Below are 16,678 nucleotides of genomic sequence, written 5' to 3'. Positions count from 1 at the left end.
GAGGAGGGCCTGCGAGTTTCCAAAACCAAGCTGGCACACACGGGAGGCGAGCGGGTCTGCAGGCAGACTTCATGCAGGACCGCCGCCCACGTCCACTTTGAGCTTAAAAACGGCCTCATAGGTTTAACGCAGAAGCGCATCCATCACGCCGGGGGTCACCCACCCTGCCTGTCTTTCTTGCACCGGTTGGATTTTTTAAAAAGTCAGGCGGGCACCAGGAGCCTCCCGCTGTTTACAGGGGTGGGGAAGCACCTCGCAGCCCAGGCGGAGGCCCGGGTCGGGTGTGGCAGCTGCGGAGAGAGCAGGGCGGGGGCGGGGCGGGGCGCGCGCCAGGAGGGCGGGGGCGAGCGCGGGGCGCGCTCCCGGGAGCCTGGTGCACGCGCCGCGGTGCCGCCCCGCCCCGCCCCGCCCCGTCCCGCCCCGCCCGGGTCAGCTGGGTTCCGCGTCCAGCCTGCTCGGAGCATCCCGGGCGGCGCACGGCCCGACCATGTCCGCAGCCATGAGGGAGAGGTTCGACCGCTTCCTGCACGAGAAGAACTGCATGACCGACCTCCTGGCCAAGCTCGAGGCCAAGACCGGAGTGAACCGGAGCTTCATCGCGCTCGGTGGGCAGCGGGGCCCCGGGCGCGGCGCGCGGGGCCCGGAGGGCGAGCGGGCCGAGGGCGAGCGGGGGCCCTGGGCGCCCCGGGCTGCGGGACGCGCGGGCGCTGACGTGTCGCCTCTGCCGACCGGTGTCCCGCGGGGTGGAGGAGCGGGTCCTCACCTCCCGGACCCCGCGCGCGGTGGCCTGGTCTGGCCGAGCGGGGCGTCCCGGCCGCTGGGAAGGAGGAGAGGCCTGGGACTGCCTCCTGGCGTGCTGAGGCCGGGGACTGCCCAGGTATGCCCGGTCCCCGCGGGCCCTCCTGGCGGTGCTGAGGCCGGGGACTGCCCAGGATGCCCAGCCCAGGAGAGCGCCAGCTGCCCAGGGAGGAGAGGCAGAGGCCTCCCCGGTGTCCCCAGCGCAAACGGCGACGGGCAGGCCGGGCCTCGCTGTGGTCGGGTTCCCTCCCTCCCTGTGGTCGGGTTCTCTCCGGTAATCGAGGCCGGAGGAGAAGGCTCGCCCGCCCGGAGAGGCCTAGCCTCCAAGGGTGGGTGTGGGCGGGGACTGCCTGGTAGAACGTCGCCGGGCCACCCAACCCGCTTTTCTCCTGCGCTCTCCAGGTGTCATCGGACTGGTGGCCTTGTATCTGGTGTTCGGCTATGGAGCCTCTCTCCTCTGCAACCTGATAGGCTTCGGATACCCAGCCTACGTCTCGTAAGTGGCTCGCCCTGCAGCCGCACACTCCCGGTTCGGTTTAGCCCGGGGTCCTAGAGACTAGGAGTCCATGTTCCGTAAGGCTAAGGTCCTCACTGCGTAAGATGACGCATTTGGGAGCCTTGACTTGTTCTCTGATCTCCTGTCAGCTAGCCAAAAGGTGTCTTTTTTTTTTTTTTAATATCAGATTATACTGACATGGAGCTGACCTTCTCCAGGCAGCACAAATTGGGGAGGAACTCAGTTCTCCACATCCTGGCAGACGGACTTCATTTGGAGGCTGTTGGGAGTGAATTGCCCTTAGGTGGTTTCCACCGTATGTTTTTGTACACAGTAAAACCCAGTTAAGAAAGTTAGGGCTTTCTTAACTCAGAGCCGTATTCGGGGCAGGTGAGGGCCTTCGGCTTTGCTTATTTGATCTAGGGTCTTCACATTATAGACCTGATGGGGGGCCAGAACCCATTGTTTGTAGCAAAGGCTGCCCTCGCCCTAACCGTAGCTTTTCTAGTGCTGGGATTACAGACGTGAGTCATCAGCCTGGCCTAGCTTTCTGATTTTTAAGAAGGCCAATTGTTGGGTCAGTGAGATGGCTTTTCCCCGGCCACCCACAAGGTAGGAGAGAGAACTGACTCCTACAAGCTGTCCTCTGGCCTCTGCATGGCATTCGCTTGCTGCTTCCCACGACAGATGACAAGGGGAAACGGCAGGAATGTAAGGCTTTCTTTTTAAACTTTAAAAATGTTATTTTTTGGGTATGGGGGTTATGTCTCTGTCTGAGTACCACCATATGTGTGCCTGGTACTGGAGGAGGCTGGAAAGGGGTGTTGGGTCCCCTGGAGTTGGAGTTTTGTACAGTTGTGAGTCACCATGTGTGTCCTGGGTTCTCTGGACGAGCCGCCTCTCCAGCCCCAAAGCCAAACATCAAAAGCAAGTTTGTAGACACCATAACAAACCTTATAAAATACATTCATAATGTAGCTCCTCAGTTATATAAATTATTCATGTAATTAGGAAATGAATCATAAGATCAGGGTTTAATGAGTATTTATTTTTATAACTTACGTTTATTTTTGAAGATATTCTATAATTTATCATTTCTCTGTCCAAATCAGAATTGTTCCTCCCCACAAATGAACTTTGTTTCATACGATAACCAAATTAGTACATTTCAGCCATTTGATTTCTGAAGCTTCTCAACCATTGTGATAAAAATAAAGGGTGAAAACATTTCATTGGTGGCCAAGGCACAGATAATAATATTAATATACCATGTGACTGTCATTGGCCAGCTTGGAACTTGACATATGCTGGAAGGGAGAAAATGCTCTTATTGTTGTTTTGTTTTGTTTCATTCTTGAGACAGTCTCAAATAGCCCAGGCTAGCCTCTAACTTGCTGTGTAGCCGAGGCTGACGTTTAACTTCTCATCCTCCTGCCTCTGTCTCCCCAGTGCTGGGATTAGAGGCAGTGCCACCACAGCTAGTTTTGCGAATTTGTTTTGCGAAGTTGTTCTAGTTTATGTAAAGGCCAGCTTACTGGCGTGACACGCTTGCTTGTGAAGTTGGAGACCCTCAGGCATCAAGTTGAGACAGGCGTTTGTCCTCTGGGCACTACCTGACAATGCAGCCTCTGGGTTTTGTGATTGTACCAAGCATCACTAAGGCACGCTAGGCAAATTGGTTTGGCTTTCATTGAGTTAAAGGTAGAGAGAAACCCTTTTCGTGATACTTGATGTTAATTGCTGATAGCAGCCTTGTTCAAAGTCACCCTGTAATGTATTCTTTTACCTGACTCTTTCTAGTCGAGTATTTCACTTGTAATTCTTTTAAAAAGGTAACTTGCTGAGGCATTTTCAGGTGTGTGTTTTAGAATTGTTTCTTTCCTTCACCATGTGGGTTCTAGAGGTTGAACGGGGTTATAGGTTTGGCAGCAAGCCCTCTCCCTATTGAGTCACCTCGCCTTCTCCAAGAATATGGATTTTTAAAAGCACTGATGATATAATAACCTTCATTTTCCTAGGTCAGTGCTCCTTGATATAACTGTGTGATAAATGTAACTTACTTGTTGGCACCAACGGATTGTTTATGTGAGCTGGAGAGGGTTGAGTCTGTCTCTCGGGGCTGGAGAGCTTTCCCAGCGATGAGGACCACCGGCTTCCCTTGCAGAGGACCCAGGTTTGGTTCCCAGCAACTGATGCTGCTCACAGCTGCCTGTAACTCTGGTGCCAGGGGGCTCATTGCTCTCTTCTGGCCTCCCCAGGCACCAGGCATGGGTGTGGTTCACATGCGTACATTGCATATGTCACACATGCAGGCAAAATATTTAAACATAGAAAAAAATTTAAAAAGTCTTTCTTCCAGGTGGTGGTGGCACACACCTTTAATCCCAGCTCTCGGGAGGCAGGGGCAGGTGAATCTCTGTGAGTTCGAGGCCAGCCTGGTCTATAAAGCTACACAGAGAAACCCTGTCTCAAAAACAAAACAAAACAAAACAGTCTGTTTCTAAGCTGGGCATGGTGGTGAATACTTGGGAGGCAGAAGCAGGAGGATCTTAATGAGTTCAAGGCTATTGTGGTCTACATCATAGTGAGACCCTGTCTCCAAAACAAAACAAAACAGTCTGTCCTGGATGGAGGTAGGTTCATATACATGGGCAAGTGCACTTGACTAAAAGTGGGGACAGAATTAGGTTGTGTTTTTCCTTGTCTAGAAGTAATCTTAGGCTGAACTCTTTTCAGTCATACTCAAAGTGATTTTTTTTTTTAACCAAGACAGGGTTTCTCTGTGTAGTTCTGGCTGTCAAAGTGATTTTTTTTCTTTCTTTCTTTCTTTTTTTTTTTTCCGAGGCAGGGTTTCTCTGTATTGTTTTGGAGGCTGTCCTGGAACTCGCTCGGTAGACCAGGCTGGTCTCTAACTCACAGAGATCCACCTGCCTCTGCCTCCCAAGTGCTAGGATTAAAGGCGTGTGCCACCAACACCAGGCTTGTCAAAAATGATTTTTAAACTGCCATTTTCCAGCTGTATTATTTCTTTGTTTATTTGTTCATTGTCTACATACTCAGCTGCATAGTATTGGCTTTTCTTTTCTTTCTTACAAGACGTTCAGTGTTTCTGTTTGTTGCTGGAGGTTCTAACAGTAGAGCTGGCCACTTCTAGGTAGTGGCGGGGGAGGGGGGGTCGGTTTTCCAGGTTTTAGAATTTAGTCAGTAAATGCATATGCTTTCTTTTCTTTTCGGTTTTTAATACCCTGAGACAAAGTGACCTTTGTAGTGCATTTTAATAAGAGCTAGAAGAACACTGAAGACGTAACAAAGGCATTTAATGAGTTGAGCAAAAAATTGGGAAAGTAGCTTTCAGTGGCTCCGCCACTCCCGCTGGTGTTTGCCTTTAAAGTCAGCATAGGATTCTGTGACTTGGGTAATCACTGGGGTCGATGGTGTCTGTCTTCCCCCGCCCAGGTTCTGATGAAATTGGTCTGGGGTATGGGCTGGGCTTGGGGGTCTTGAAAGGCTGATCAATCTTTTACACTGTTTAAAGGATCCGCATGTGCGGGAGTGTTGAGAGCTTCTGGTAGGCGCCAATAGTAACCGCCACACAAGTGCCCTTTAAGTGTGAGACTGGGCAGGAGGGAGGGGAAAATAGGCTTCTGTTCCCAAGAATAGTCTAGAGACCTCCTCGGTGCTCTGCTCTGTGTAGGACGTTCAAGAGAAAAATAGGATTTGTACACAGCAAAAAGCATACAGGCCTCAGCCAATAAGCATTCAGAGAGCCAGCACTTATTTAATTAAGTCTGTTCATTGTTCAGCCATGATTACTGTGATTGTACCTTTTTTCCCAGAAGAAAGAGGGTCCTTAACAATGGTGGTTCTGGGTAATGCTCGGATCATTGTTTCCTGGGGATGGGGTGATGGTTCAGCGGGTCAGCATGAGTGCCCAGCACCCACATACAAAGCTGGGCATATGTGCTTGTGCCTGTATCCCCAGGTGGGCAGATCCCAGGAGCTCTGTGGCCAGGCAGTCTAGCTGAAACAGCAAGCTTCTAGTGCGCTAATAAGCTTTGTCTCAAGGGAGAAGCATGGCGACGTAGAGGACGACACTGGACGTCCTTGTCTGGCCTCCACATGGGCGGGCACACACGCGCGCGCGCACACACACACACACACACACACACACACACACACACAGAGCATATACCACACCCACATTCACACACCACCACCACCACCATGGTTTCTGCATGCAGTCTGTATAATAGCCGGTGGTTGATGAGTGAGGACCTTGCTGTTCTGACTTCGGAAGGCTGAGAATTCCAAGACCAAGCCGCCAGCTGATGTGATGATCTGATATCTGATAACTGTTGTCTGCTTCGGAAACGGCACCAGCCTGTGGTGTAGTCACATGGCAGGAGAGGCAAACAGGCTCATTGGAGCCACTCAGTCAGGCAAAGCACTATAACTAACCCCCTCCTGAAAGTCCCATCTCTTAGAGCTGTCACAGTGGGTATTAGGTTCCATGAAACCAACTTGTGGGGTACCCAAATTCGGACCCTGGGGGTTCTCCCTCGCTGGTCTCTTCATTCCCCCAGATAGTTATTTTCCAAACCCTGAGGTCCACCTGCTTAGCAGATGTCAACATCAGCCATATATACCAGCTGCTGGTGCAGCCCTTCAGATATGGCCGGGAGTGAGCCAGACACCCGCCCCCTTCCGCATCAACAGCGAGCCAGGCAGTACATGGATAGAATGCTGAACTCTCAAATGAAAAGAGCCAGGAAGCAGCGTCGTGCAGAGTAACAGTCATGGCTCTTTGGATATTTACCGGCAATGCTATTTAAGACCTTAGGCGTGCTCTGGAACCAGCCTGGCAGAGGCGGCGGCAGCGAGGACCATGGCCCGAGGCGGCAGCAGCCTGGCTCTCTGTGTGAGGAATGCTGAGGGAGGTTCAAAGGGGACAGGTCTGCAGAGGGCAGAGCTGGCCGGCCGCGAGTGGAGTGCACCTTCCACGCCAGATGTTTTTCTTTTTTCCTCTTCTGATTGCATCAGAGAGGGTTTAAGAAAGAAAGCGGTCACATGCTAGGACTTCCCAGCGTTAGTGTAAATGGCTGCTGGAAGGGGATGGGTGATGCTGCTAAAAGCTCTGCCCGAGGTTATTTCCTCCTTTCCTGGCTGTGCGGCTTTGTTCTCGGTGGTATCTCCTCCCCAGTGCCGCTCACTACAGAAAGGGGCGTGCACTACAGAAAGGGCGTTCCCTATAGAAAGGGGCGGGGCGTGTACATTGCACAGAAAGGTCAGTGCTGGGCCTAGAGATTACAGAGGGTGGAAACGGAATTTGGAAAAGCTCCTTTGGCGTCCTGCCTTTTTCCATTACTCACCCCCTTGAGAAACTCACGGGTGAGGCTCAGGTGCAGCAGGCCCCAGGGCAGCATGGAAACGGTGAGGAGCGAGGGGGGGGTAGGGGGGTAGGGGGGGTGAGGAGGTGGGGGGTGAGGAGGGGGGGGGGTGAGGGGGCGGTGCTTCTCCCTCGCCTCCTTCCCGGTGGTCACTCTGCTTTTCTGTGTGCACGGTTCTTCGAGCTCCCTGACCTCCGGGCTTCTAGACATTTTGGCCAGCCTGCACAGGCGATCTGAAAGCTAGTTCCAGCCTCTTCTTTTTTTGTCACCAAGAACTGTTAGCAGAGTTACCTTCCTGCCCTTCCCTCCGTTACCACAGGCAACTACAGAACCTCCTCCAAGGACAGACTCGCGTCTTCCCCATAGGCCGGCGTGTGCTTCAGTGGCCGGCATGTCCGCAACCTGTGCAAACATCTCTACTGTCTAATTAGAAACGTTTTCTTTTTTTGCCAGCCCCAAAAGGAAGTCATTCACTGTCATTTCCGTGACTCCCTGCTCAGCTCCTAGGGATTAGCTAACATTCTGACCCAGTGGGTCTGCTCTGAGCATTCCATTAGGTGGGATCATGCGCTTTGTGGATTTTGTGACTTGGTGCAGCCCTGCCTTTAATGACTGGGCTCAATTAGGAAGCCCGGAAACCAGCAGAGACTGGGACTCTGCACCTTCACACACAAAGCCCATACCTGAGCCCTGCAGGGACCCGTGGGCACTGTGGCTGGCGTGGTGCTGGTTCAGCCGGGGGAATCTTGAGGCAACCTCTAATGACTTTCTGTTTTTATTACTGGTAGGGGTGCGATGGGGGGGGTGTCTGACTTTCTGTCCTACCCAGAAAGCTTTTGATTTAAAACTCTGCACAGACACCTATGTCTTTCTTGCCTTTTATTTCATATGCGCTTAGGAAAAATCAGGCTGCCGCCTTCCTAGAGTTGCCGGAATTCAGCCTTAGTGTTTAGCGTGTTTTAGTTTTTGGTTTCTGTAGTGCAGGGGATTGAACACAGGGCCTCGTGGGTGCTACTGAGGCATGCTACCACTGACTAGTAAGTAGCTCCTTTTGGTTTGAAATGACATTCTGTGGTCAGGCACGGGGAGCCCACACCTGAAATCCCAGCACTTAGAAAGTGGAGGTGGAATGTTAGGAGTTCAAGGTTATACTCAGCTGCGTGGCAAGTTCAAGGCCAGTCTGGGACTTTGCCCACCCCCAAAGGAAAACAAAAGAAGGAAGTTGAGGAGGAAAAATGGTAGTCTAGGGGCTGACTGTCTCTGTCTCTGTCTCTGTCTCTGTCTCTGTCTCTGTCTCTCTCTCGCACAGAGGAAGGGAGAGGAGGAGACGGAGATTCATGTTTCCCAAGGTTAAACAGGGGCTGGGCTTGATCTGGACCCCCTTTACTACACAGGAATGTAGCAGCATGTTTAGGCATGTTAGTTCTGATCTTACAGACGATAAACATGTTACAGTGCATCACTCTGGCATCTGTGTTTTAAAGTTTTGAAATCTCACATCCCCCTCAGAGATGCTTTCTGAATGTTCCCCAGCCTAATTTAAGTGAGGCACCAGTATAAAGAATTCTATTTTCTCTGGTCATGACGGCAGAGGCAGGCAGAGCTCTGTGAGTCTGAGGCCATCCTGTTCTACATGGTGAATTCTAGGCCAGCCAGAATTCTCTCAAAAAAGAGAAAGGTTTTTTTTTTCTGAAAAGATTCATTTTTATTATTTTAGATTGTGTGTCTGGGTAGGAGTATGTGAACATGGGTGAATGCCTGAAGAGGCCAGAGTTGTTGGATTACCTGAAGTTGGAGTTACAGGTGGTTTACCCATGAGTCACCCAAGGGTGCTAGAAATTGAACCCAGGTCCTATACAGGAGCATTATGAGCTCTTGAGTGCTGCACGGTCTCTCCAGCCCCAAGAGTGTTATCCTCACAAAACTGCTGGACACTTGTGTAGCGTTTCATTTAGCTGAAAAAAAATCACATACTGTTGAGTGAAGCCTCTTTCTTGCCAGCCGCTTTGGTTTTTCCCCACCAGTCGCCTGGGCTCTGCTGCGTTGTAGTCCCCAAATAACACACAAGACGCTGTATTAATTATGAAGCTGTTGGCCTTGCTTGTTTCTTACTGGCTATCTCTGACTTAAGTATTTACTCCATAACTGTTAATTTAAGTATTTCTCTTACCGGAGAAAAGGGTCCGGACTTCTTACCCCTATGGCAGCTACATGATGACTCCCTGTGTTTCTCCTTCCCAGAGTCCTCCTTGACTCCTAGTCCCACCTATCTTGCTTCTGTATTGGCCAACAGTGCTTTATTGACATATACACAGGACTTCCCCATCATCTCCTCTTTTCTGTCTAAACAAAAAGAAAGGTGTTAACTTTAACATAGTCAAATTATATATAACAGAACAGCTATCAAGCAAGAGCACAGTTACAACATTTTGTCTATCAACATTCAGCAAGATTTAAAGAAAATCTCATCCATCCCATCCTTGTGAGTCCAAAGTTCTATATGTAGCTTATCTTTTATCATAACTAAGGAAAACTATGATTATAACTATCTGTTTTCGACTCCATCAAAGACCACAGAAAGAAATATAAAAACACTGGACAGTCACCTGAAGTTTCTCTGTAATGTTGGGGCATCCATCTTCAGGCCATAGGCCATAATGTGTCTGGAAGTCTTCTCAGCAAAGCAGGAAATTTCAAACTGTCCATCTGCATTGGCAGTCTGTCAGTCATTTTTCTGTGTCCTGCAGAAAGTCTCGTAGACTCTTCCGTGAATCAAGAACCCTGAAGGACTGTTTGAGTTCAGCAGTCACTTTTCCTGTGGGTCCTGCATGTCCAGTTTATACAGCAACAGTCAAGCAGTCTAGGCAAGAGCAGTTTCTTGTCCAAATGGCTAATCTTGCCATGTTGAAAGCAAACTCCATAACGAATTTCTTCAATGCCCATCTTCCTCTCAGATGTAATTGGTGCTGCCAGGAGCAGACATTTCTCATTGTTAAGAAAAACCCTAAACCATTTTAAATGTCATGTTCTGAAGGTCTTTGAAAGGTTTGAAGACTGTTTATCTATCTCAAATATATTTCTGTATATCTAGAAAACCTAACTAACCTAACTATAAGTTCTGACTATTATAAGTATCTATAGTCTGTATTCAATTATGCATTATGTTTTAAAAGATCAGTATAAGCACAATACTTAATCAAGAGGAGAAATATACACATCACAAAATTGACCTTGAATTTGTATTAATAAATGAGAAACTATACCAAGTATTCATTTCCATGCCATAATCCCCTTTTTCCTTTAAAAAGAGATTGGTTGTGATCATTAACCAATTATAAGCAACCCCATTCAAATGAAAACAAAGATTTATAAACAATATGGGGATTTGGACATCACTCATTCCAAACTGCTTCCTGCTGGATGGGGGCGCTGTTCATACCATGGGGATCATGACAACACTCAGAAACCTGTATAAGTCCTTATTTTTGGGGTCTGTAAGGCTGCTCAATTGTTGGAACACCTGGCCCACTGCTTTCAGGGGTCTTGGTTCATCAAACCACAGAAGCCTGGAAGGAATCCATGGCTTTTGATTTTCTGTGGAAACATACACAAAAACTCTTTTCCCAAGTAACTGGTCCTTATATTTAACGGAAGTCAAGGCATTTTTGAAATATGTAAGTTGGATTAATTCAGCAGCATTTATAATCAAGTATATTTTAGCAGTTTTTCCTTCTTTAGCAATCAAAAAACTGAAAAACACAATAGCATACAGTATCCAGACTTTCTGTGTATTTTCCATCTTTATGTGGTTTATTTATTTATCTATTATTATTATTCTCTTTCTTTTACATTTATTTATTTATTTATTTATTTATTTATTTATTTATTTATTTATTTGAGACAGGGTTTCTCTGGAAATCCGCCTGCCTCTGCCTCTGTAGCAAATCCTACCGGCGTGCACCACCACAGCTGGCTTCTCTATTTACCACTATGCCGTTTCTTTTTCTCTCTCAATCTTACATATATTTTAAAACATACTGTAAACCTTTAGAGGTTTTTCTTCATCCAAGTCTGACTTTACCGTAAATCTTTGTTTTTCTGGCCATGTGTCTTATCTGTTAAAACCGTGGCTGTTTAAACTGCAGTTTTTCCGAGATGGCGGGCGTAAGCGTGATCCAGCTCATTGTCTCGGTCTATGCTGACATCCAGCAAAAGCTGCCGGCTTGGAGATGTGGTCACTGCCACTTCCAGCTGTACATACGCACCTTTCAATCGTTAGCAGAGCCTCTTAAAAGACCTTGTTTTTTGTTTTTTGTTTTTTTATGCTGAGTCAGGAAGACTCCCTTAAGCGAGCTCGCAAATCAGAGCCCACCTGAGAAAAATGCTGCTACCAGGAACCCGTGCTTTTCTCCGTTTTTTTTTTTTTTTTTTTTGTAAAATTCCTTTAAAGCTTTTGTCATTCTACGTGGAAATTCAATCCCATTTCTGACACCATTTTGTTGAGTGAAGCCTTTTCCTTGCCAGCCGCTTTGGTTTTTCCCCACCAGTCGCCTGGGCTCTGCTGCGTTGTAGTCCCCAAATAACACACAAGACGCTGTATTAATTATGAAGCTGTTGGCCTTGCTTGTTTCTTACTGGCTAGCTCTGAATTAAGTATTTACCCCATAATTGTTAATCTAAGTGTTTCTCTTACTGGAGAAAAGGGTCCAGACTTCCTATCCCTATGGCGGCTACACGATGACTCCCTGTGTTTCTCCTTCTCAGAGTCCTCCTCAACTCCTAGTCCCACCTATCTTGCTTCCGTATTGGCCAACAGTGCTTTATTGACATATACACAGGACTTCCCCATCATACATTTTGTCTGAGGTCTTCACAAATATTTACTGTTCATGGTGATCTTACTGTGTAAATGCTATGGCAATTCCCACTTTTACCGACAGGGGGCAGAAGTAACAGTAACTGGCTAAAGGCTTTGCAGTCAGTGGGCAGGAACCTGGTGTGCAAGCCCCCGGAGCCTGGCTCCCTGACCTGGATTTTAGCCAGAAGCTTCCCACGTGGTCTTACGTGTTCCCTGTATGTTGAGAAGGACATCGAACTCTGGTGTTAACTTTCTTTGTTAAATCAGCTCTGTGAACACATTAGCTTTGTGCAGAATGTCCCCGTCTCTCAGGTAAGGTCCTTCTGCCCCGTATACCCGAACATGGAGGCATTATCTGTGCTTTGTGAACATGAGATAAGGTTACCTGTCATGTAACTTTAATTTATCAAATCCCCGGGGTACATCCCAGTGCCTGGCTTTTTGAGAGCAGTCTCAGTAAGTAACTCGGGCTGGTCTGGAACTCACTATCTCCCTGTCTCCATTCTCCTGTCCTGGGATTTTAGGTATGTGCCATCCCACTTGGCTGAAATTAAACTTTATGATACCGTACTTGACATAGATGTTTAGTTATAAAGCCTTTGGTTTTATTGACGGTGGTGGTCCTGGTACGATTTGCCTGTGGACTTACTTACACAGTGTGCATGTCATTGAATTGGCTTTTGGGTCCTTCAGGAAAATATTAAAGAGTAAAATGGGGGCAGATGGGATGGCCCTGGCAAAAAAAGGCGCCTGCCACCAAGTCTGGTGACCTGAGTTCAATCTCTGCCGCCCACATTGTGTGAGGAGAGAGCAGACTGTCTTCTCTTCTGACCCCCACCCGAGCACAAACAACACCCCACCCTCACAAACAAACAAGTCACAGGAGTTTAAAAAACAAAGGTTAAAGGCATAAGTTACATTTAAGATAGTTTCCACACAGTTAAGGATCTTACTAAAGAAACTTACCCATCTCCTTTATGTTTTGTTTGGTGCGTGGCACATAGTATAAATACGCAGACTAATCGTGCTGTATGACTCATTCTGTTATTAACCTTTCTTGCTCTCTTGGTTGTATGTCTTGTTTTGAAAACACATATTCTTCACTGAAAACAAAAAACAACAGCAAAAGGAGACCTAGGCAGTGGTCTTTAGTCCCTGCACTCGGGAGGCAGAATCAGGCAGATCTCTGAGCTAGAGGCCAGTCTGGTCTACAAAGTGAGTTCTAGGACAGCCAGGACAGGCTACATAGAGAGACCCTGTGACCCGAAAAATAAACAAATAAAGTAAAACCTGTGGCTGCCTGTAGTTTTTCACCTTCTATTTTTTTTCTAGGAAGAGGGAAAAAAATTCCCTTATTTATATATGAGCAAGATAGTTCATATGCTTTCAAATGTCTTTTGTATTTTTTTTAGAAAATTATTTTTATTTTATGTATATTAGTGCTTTGCCCGCCTGCATGTTTGCGTGTATACAACGTGTGCGCTTGGTGTCCCACAGAAACCAGAAGAGGGTGCCAGGCCCCCCAAAACTGGAGTTCTAGACTCTCTTGAGCTGTCGTGTGGGTGCTGGGGTCAACCTCTGCAGTAGCAGCCAGCGCTCTTCACCGATGAAGAGCTACCTCATCTGTCTCCTAAAATGCCACCGTGTGTGCGGCTCGGCACGAGGACAGCTGTGCGGCTGTTAGGAATTCTCGTGCCTGCCGTGCGTCTGCTTCAGCATGGCAAACTCCGTGATCCGGATCCTCCGCATTCAAGCGTCTAAGGATGGGCCTTGAACTCTGGCGTGCCTGCCTGCGTGCCTGCGTGCCTGCCTGCCTGCCTGCCTGCCTGCCTGCCTGCCTGCCTGCCTGCGTGTGGTGAGCCTCTGCCTTCCTCCTGGTTCTTCTCCAGCAGCTCATCCCTGTCTTGTTTATTGTTTGACAGACATGCTTGTCTGCTCGTTGATATAACTGACTCGTTAAGACCCTAATGATGGCTGTGATTGACACTGATAGTAATGTCTGTGCTTCGAAGAGGGACTGTTCCTGGTTTCACTGAGTTGTAACTGAGCTGGCGCATGAACCAGGCTAGCGCAGTTTGTATCTGTCAAGTGTGTGAGACTTCAGAGACCTGCTAATAATGGGGTTGATCGTTACCAGGTGTGTTACTCCTGGGCAAACAGCCCAGCTTGAAAGGATTATTTGTTTCTAGTAAGGGTGTGGAGAGAAGAGAGCAAATGAACATGCGTGGAGGTCAGAGGGTATTTCTGCCATCTGCTTACCCCTTAGACTTCGTCGGTTTTTTAAGTTTGTCTTTATTGTTTTAAATTATGTGTGTGTGTGAGCCTGGGTACGCGTGAGAGAGCATGGGTGGGTAGTGTATGTGTGAATCCAGCTGTCTGAGGACTCCAGAACTTAGGGCTGGGGTTGCAGCAGCTGTGAGCCAGCTGGTGCGGGAGTGCTACCAGAGTCCAGGGCCTCTGCAAGAGCCGCCCCTCAGCCCCAGCTGAGCCGCCCCTCAGCCCCTCCCCTCAGACCTTGTTTTGTGGGGGTTTCTCTTCTGATTGTGCTGTTTGTACCTCCCTTCTGTCTTTTGGAGTGCCGGGGCTGGGAGAACAGTCATGAGCACCGTCTTACACGTGGCTTCAGGGGATGGAACTCACGCTGTCTGGCTCTACCAGCGGAGCCATCTTGCTGGAGCCCAGCTGATGTTTCTAAAACCCAGTGCTCTGTCTGTGAGTGAAGGTGGGGTTCATGCTTTTCACAGCACCCAAGGGAAAGCTGACTTGGTTACACTCAGGACCTCCCAGCTTTGCCCTTGGGACTTTCAGACAATTTAACAATTACCAGGGCCCTCAAGTACTATTTTCTTTCTTTCCTTTTCCCCATAGTTATTTTTGCTATTTGTCATTTTTTCTTTTACATGCTTAAGCCATCTGCAAAAAATATCATTATTCAAAGATGAAAAGAACTGTGACATTTTATTCTTCAGCGTTGTGAGTTTGTGTGGCTTGTGGGGTTTTTTGTTTGTTTGTTTTTCTTCTGCCTTGGTTCAGTGGAACAGGTTTTCCCCAAGCAGAGTGTAACTAACCTGAACTGGCAAGGTTTGGCTTTTTAAATCCACTGTCTTTTCTTCACTTGCTGCTGGCAGAGACTTATTTTTGACTGGACTCAGACTCCATGGACGCTCTCATTGAGGGCAGCCTGTGTCCCGCGGCGATCTGTTTCTGGCCGTGTTCTTTGGCTTCCTTCGTTCTCCTGGCCAAAAGCTAAACCCGTTCTGCAGCTTCCTCCATGTTTTTCTTAGAGCATGGTTTCTTCGGAGCAAGACGTCCATGTCTGTGTGACAGGACAGGTGGAGTAATGCGTCTGCTGTGTGCTTTGGTCCGGGGCTGAGGTCCCCCTTTCTTAGGGCTTTCTCCCAGCGTGCTGTTGGACACCCTGCTTTAGAGAGGTTGAAAAGCTTGCGGATGCTGCTAGCTCTCCAGAGCCACAGCAGTGGCTTAGCCCGGGAAGCAACGTCATTTGTCACCCAAGCCGTAGGAATGGACAACACTAAGATGTGTGACGTCATAGGAATGGACAACACTAAGATGTGTGACGTCATAGGAATGGACAACACTAAGATGTGTGACGTCATGGGAATGGACAACACTAAGATGTGTGACGTCATAGGAATGGACAACACTAAGATGTGTGACGTCATAGGAATGGACAACACTAAGATGTGTGATGTTATAGGAATGGACAACACTAAGATGTGTGACGTCATAGGAATGGACAACACTAAGATGTGTGACGTTATAGGAATGGACAACATTAAGATGTGTGACGTTTTAGATTCACCTTCTCTGTTATGTTTACCTTTCTTCACGTACAAATTCACAGAGAGCACATACTTGGTCATACGTGCTCCACTGAGTACGGAAGGCTGACAGTTTTCAGTTCTGTGAATGAAGAGACTATTGAGATACATGCAGGGCAGGGGTAACCTTCAAGTCTGGAAGAGCTAATGCGGCGTTGAGAGTGTTTGATGGAGGGGACGTGGAGACGGACGGTATAGTGGGTAGAGGCAGTTGCCTCCAAGCCTGGCAGTTTGGTAGGAGAGAGCCAGTTCTGTAACACCTTCACATGTGTTATGGTATCACACACACACACACACACACACACACACACACACACACACACACACACACACTAAATATAATTTTAAAAAGTGAAGTGCCTAATTGATGGCTATATTTAAGAAAAATTGATGTCTTTCCCAAGAAAACTGAATTATAATTGGTAGATGAAGAAAGTCTCAATAGTTGCAACTATACAGATCCTTAAGACAGCATGCCCTTTCTTCCCATGGCTGCCTTTCCTGTTTGCTAGTTTTGGTTTGTTAATGATATAAATAATAGCATATTTGTAATTCAAAATACTGGATGAAAGTTGGGCACCATTAATTCATGTATTTCATGTAGCGTTTTAAAATTGCTTAAGCTTCTGGTTTTGTGGTACTGGGGCTCAAACCAGGGCCCGTATGTGCGGTGCAAGTGTGATAACCACTGGACTACACCCCCGGCTTGCAAGTACCGTTGTGCTACTCTTTTTTTTTTTTTTTTTTTTTTGGTTTTACGAGACAGGGTTTCTCTGTTTTGGAGGCTGTCGGTCCAGCCTGGCCTCGAACTCACAGAGATCCGCCTGCCTCTGCCTCCTGAGTGCTGGGATTAAAGGCGTGCGCCACCAACGTCCGGCTCCATTGTGCTACTCTTGAGAGACGGTGTCCTGAAGGGAGAACTCAGCATGGAGGAAATGAGTAGACCTTACAGCCAGCGTGCAAGCCCCGAAGTCTGTGTGCTGACTAGGAACAGAGCGGGTCAGGGTCGGAGAGCACGTGGGGAGAGTGCAGAGGTTGATGGCCCAGTTCTGGCTCAGGTGTCCCCCCCATTGATTCTGGTTTGTGATTTGTTCGCGACTCTAGGGTTGAATGCAGAGCCTCACACACACATGCATACATGCTAGGCAAACGCTGTACCCGCCACCCGCCCAGCAACGCCTGCTCAGGAAGCTGGAAAGTAAAGAATAAGAAACCATCATTTAGTTGTAAGGCGCTCTCTCTCTCTCTCTCTCTCTCTCTCTCTCTCTCTCTCTCTCTCTCTCTCTCTCTCTCTCTC

The 16,678-nt window shown here is 48.1% G+C and overlaps 1 protein-coding gene across 1 annotated transcript in view; it reads left to right on the top strand.

Annotated features, from left to right (window-relative positions):
• Positions 1 to 424: 424 nt before the first annotated feature.
• The window catches only part of Reep5 (receptor accessory protein 5), a 32,710-nt gene continuing 16,456 nt past the window's right edge, over positions 425 to 16,678 (top strand). The window contains exons 1-2 of the mRNA XM_005065295.4: positions 425 to 605; positions 1,201 to 1,294. Of these exons, the coding sequence (XP_005065352.1) occupies positions 488 to 605; positions 1,201 to 1,294 (212 nt within the window). The 5' untranslated portion in view covers positions 425 to 487. The remainder of the gene's footprint in view (positions 606 to 1,200; positions 1,295 to 16,678) is intronic.

Source organism: Mesocricetus auratus, unplaced genomic scaffold, assembly GCF_017639785.1.
Source record: "Mesocricetus auratus isolate SY011 unplaced genomic scaffold, BCM_Maur_2.0 Super-Scaffold_100015, whole genome shotgun sequence".
NCBI classification, from domain to species: Eukaryota; Metazoa; Chordata; class Mammalia; order Rodentia; family Cricetidae; genus Mesocricetus; species Mesocricetus auratus.
This window is presented reverse-complemented; position numbering and strand designations above follow the sequence as displayed.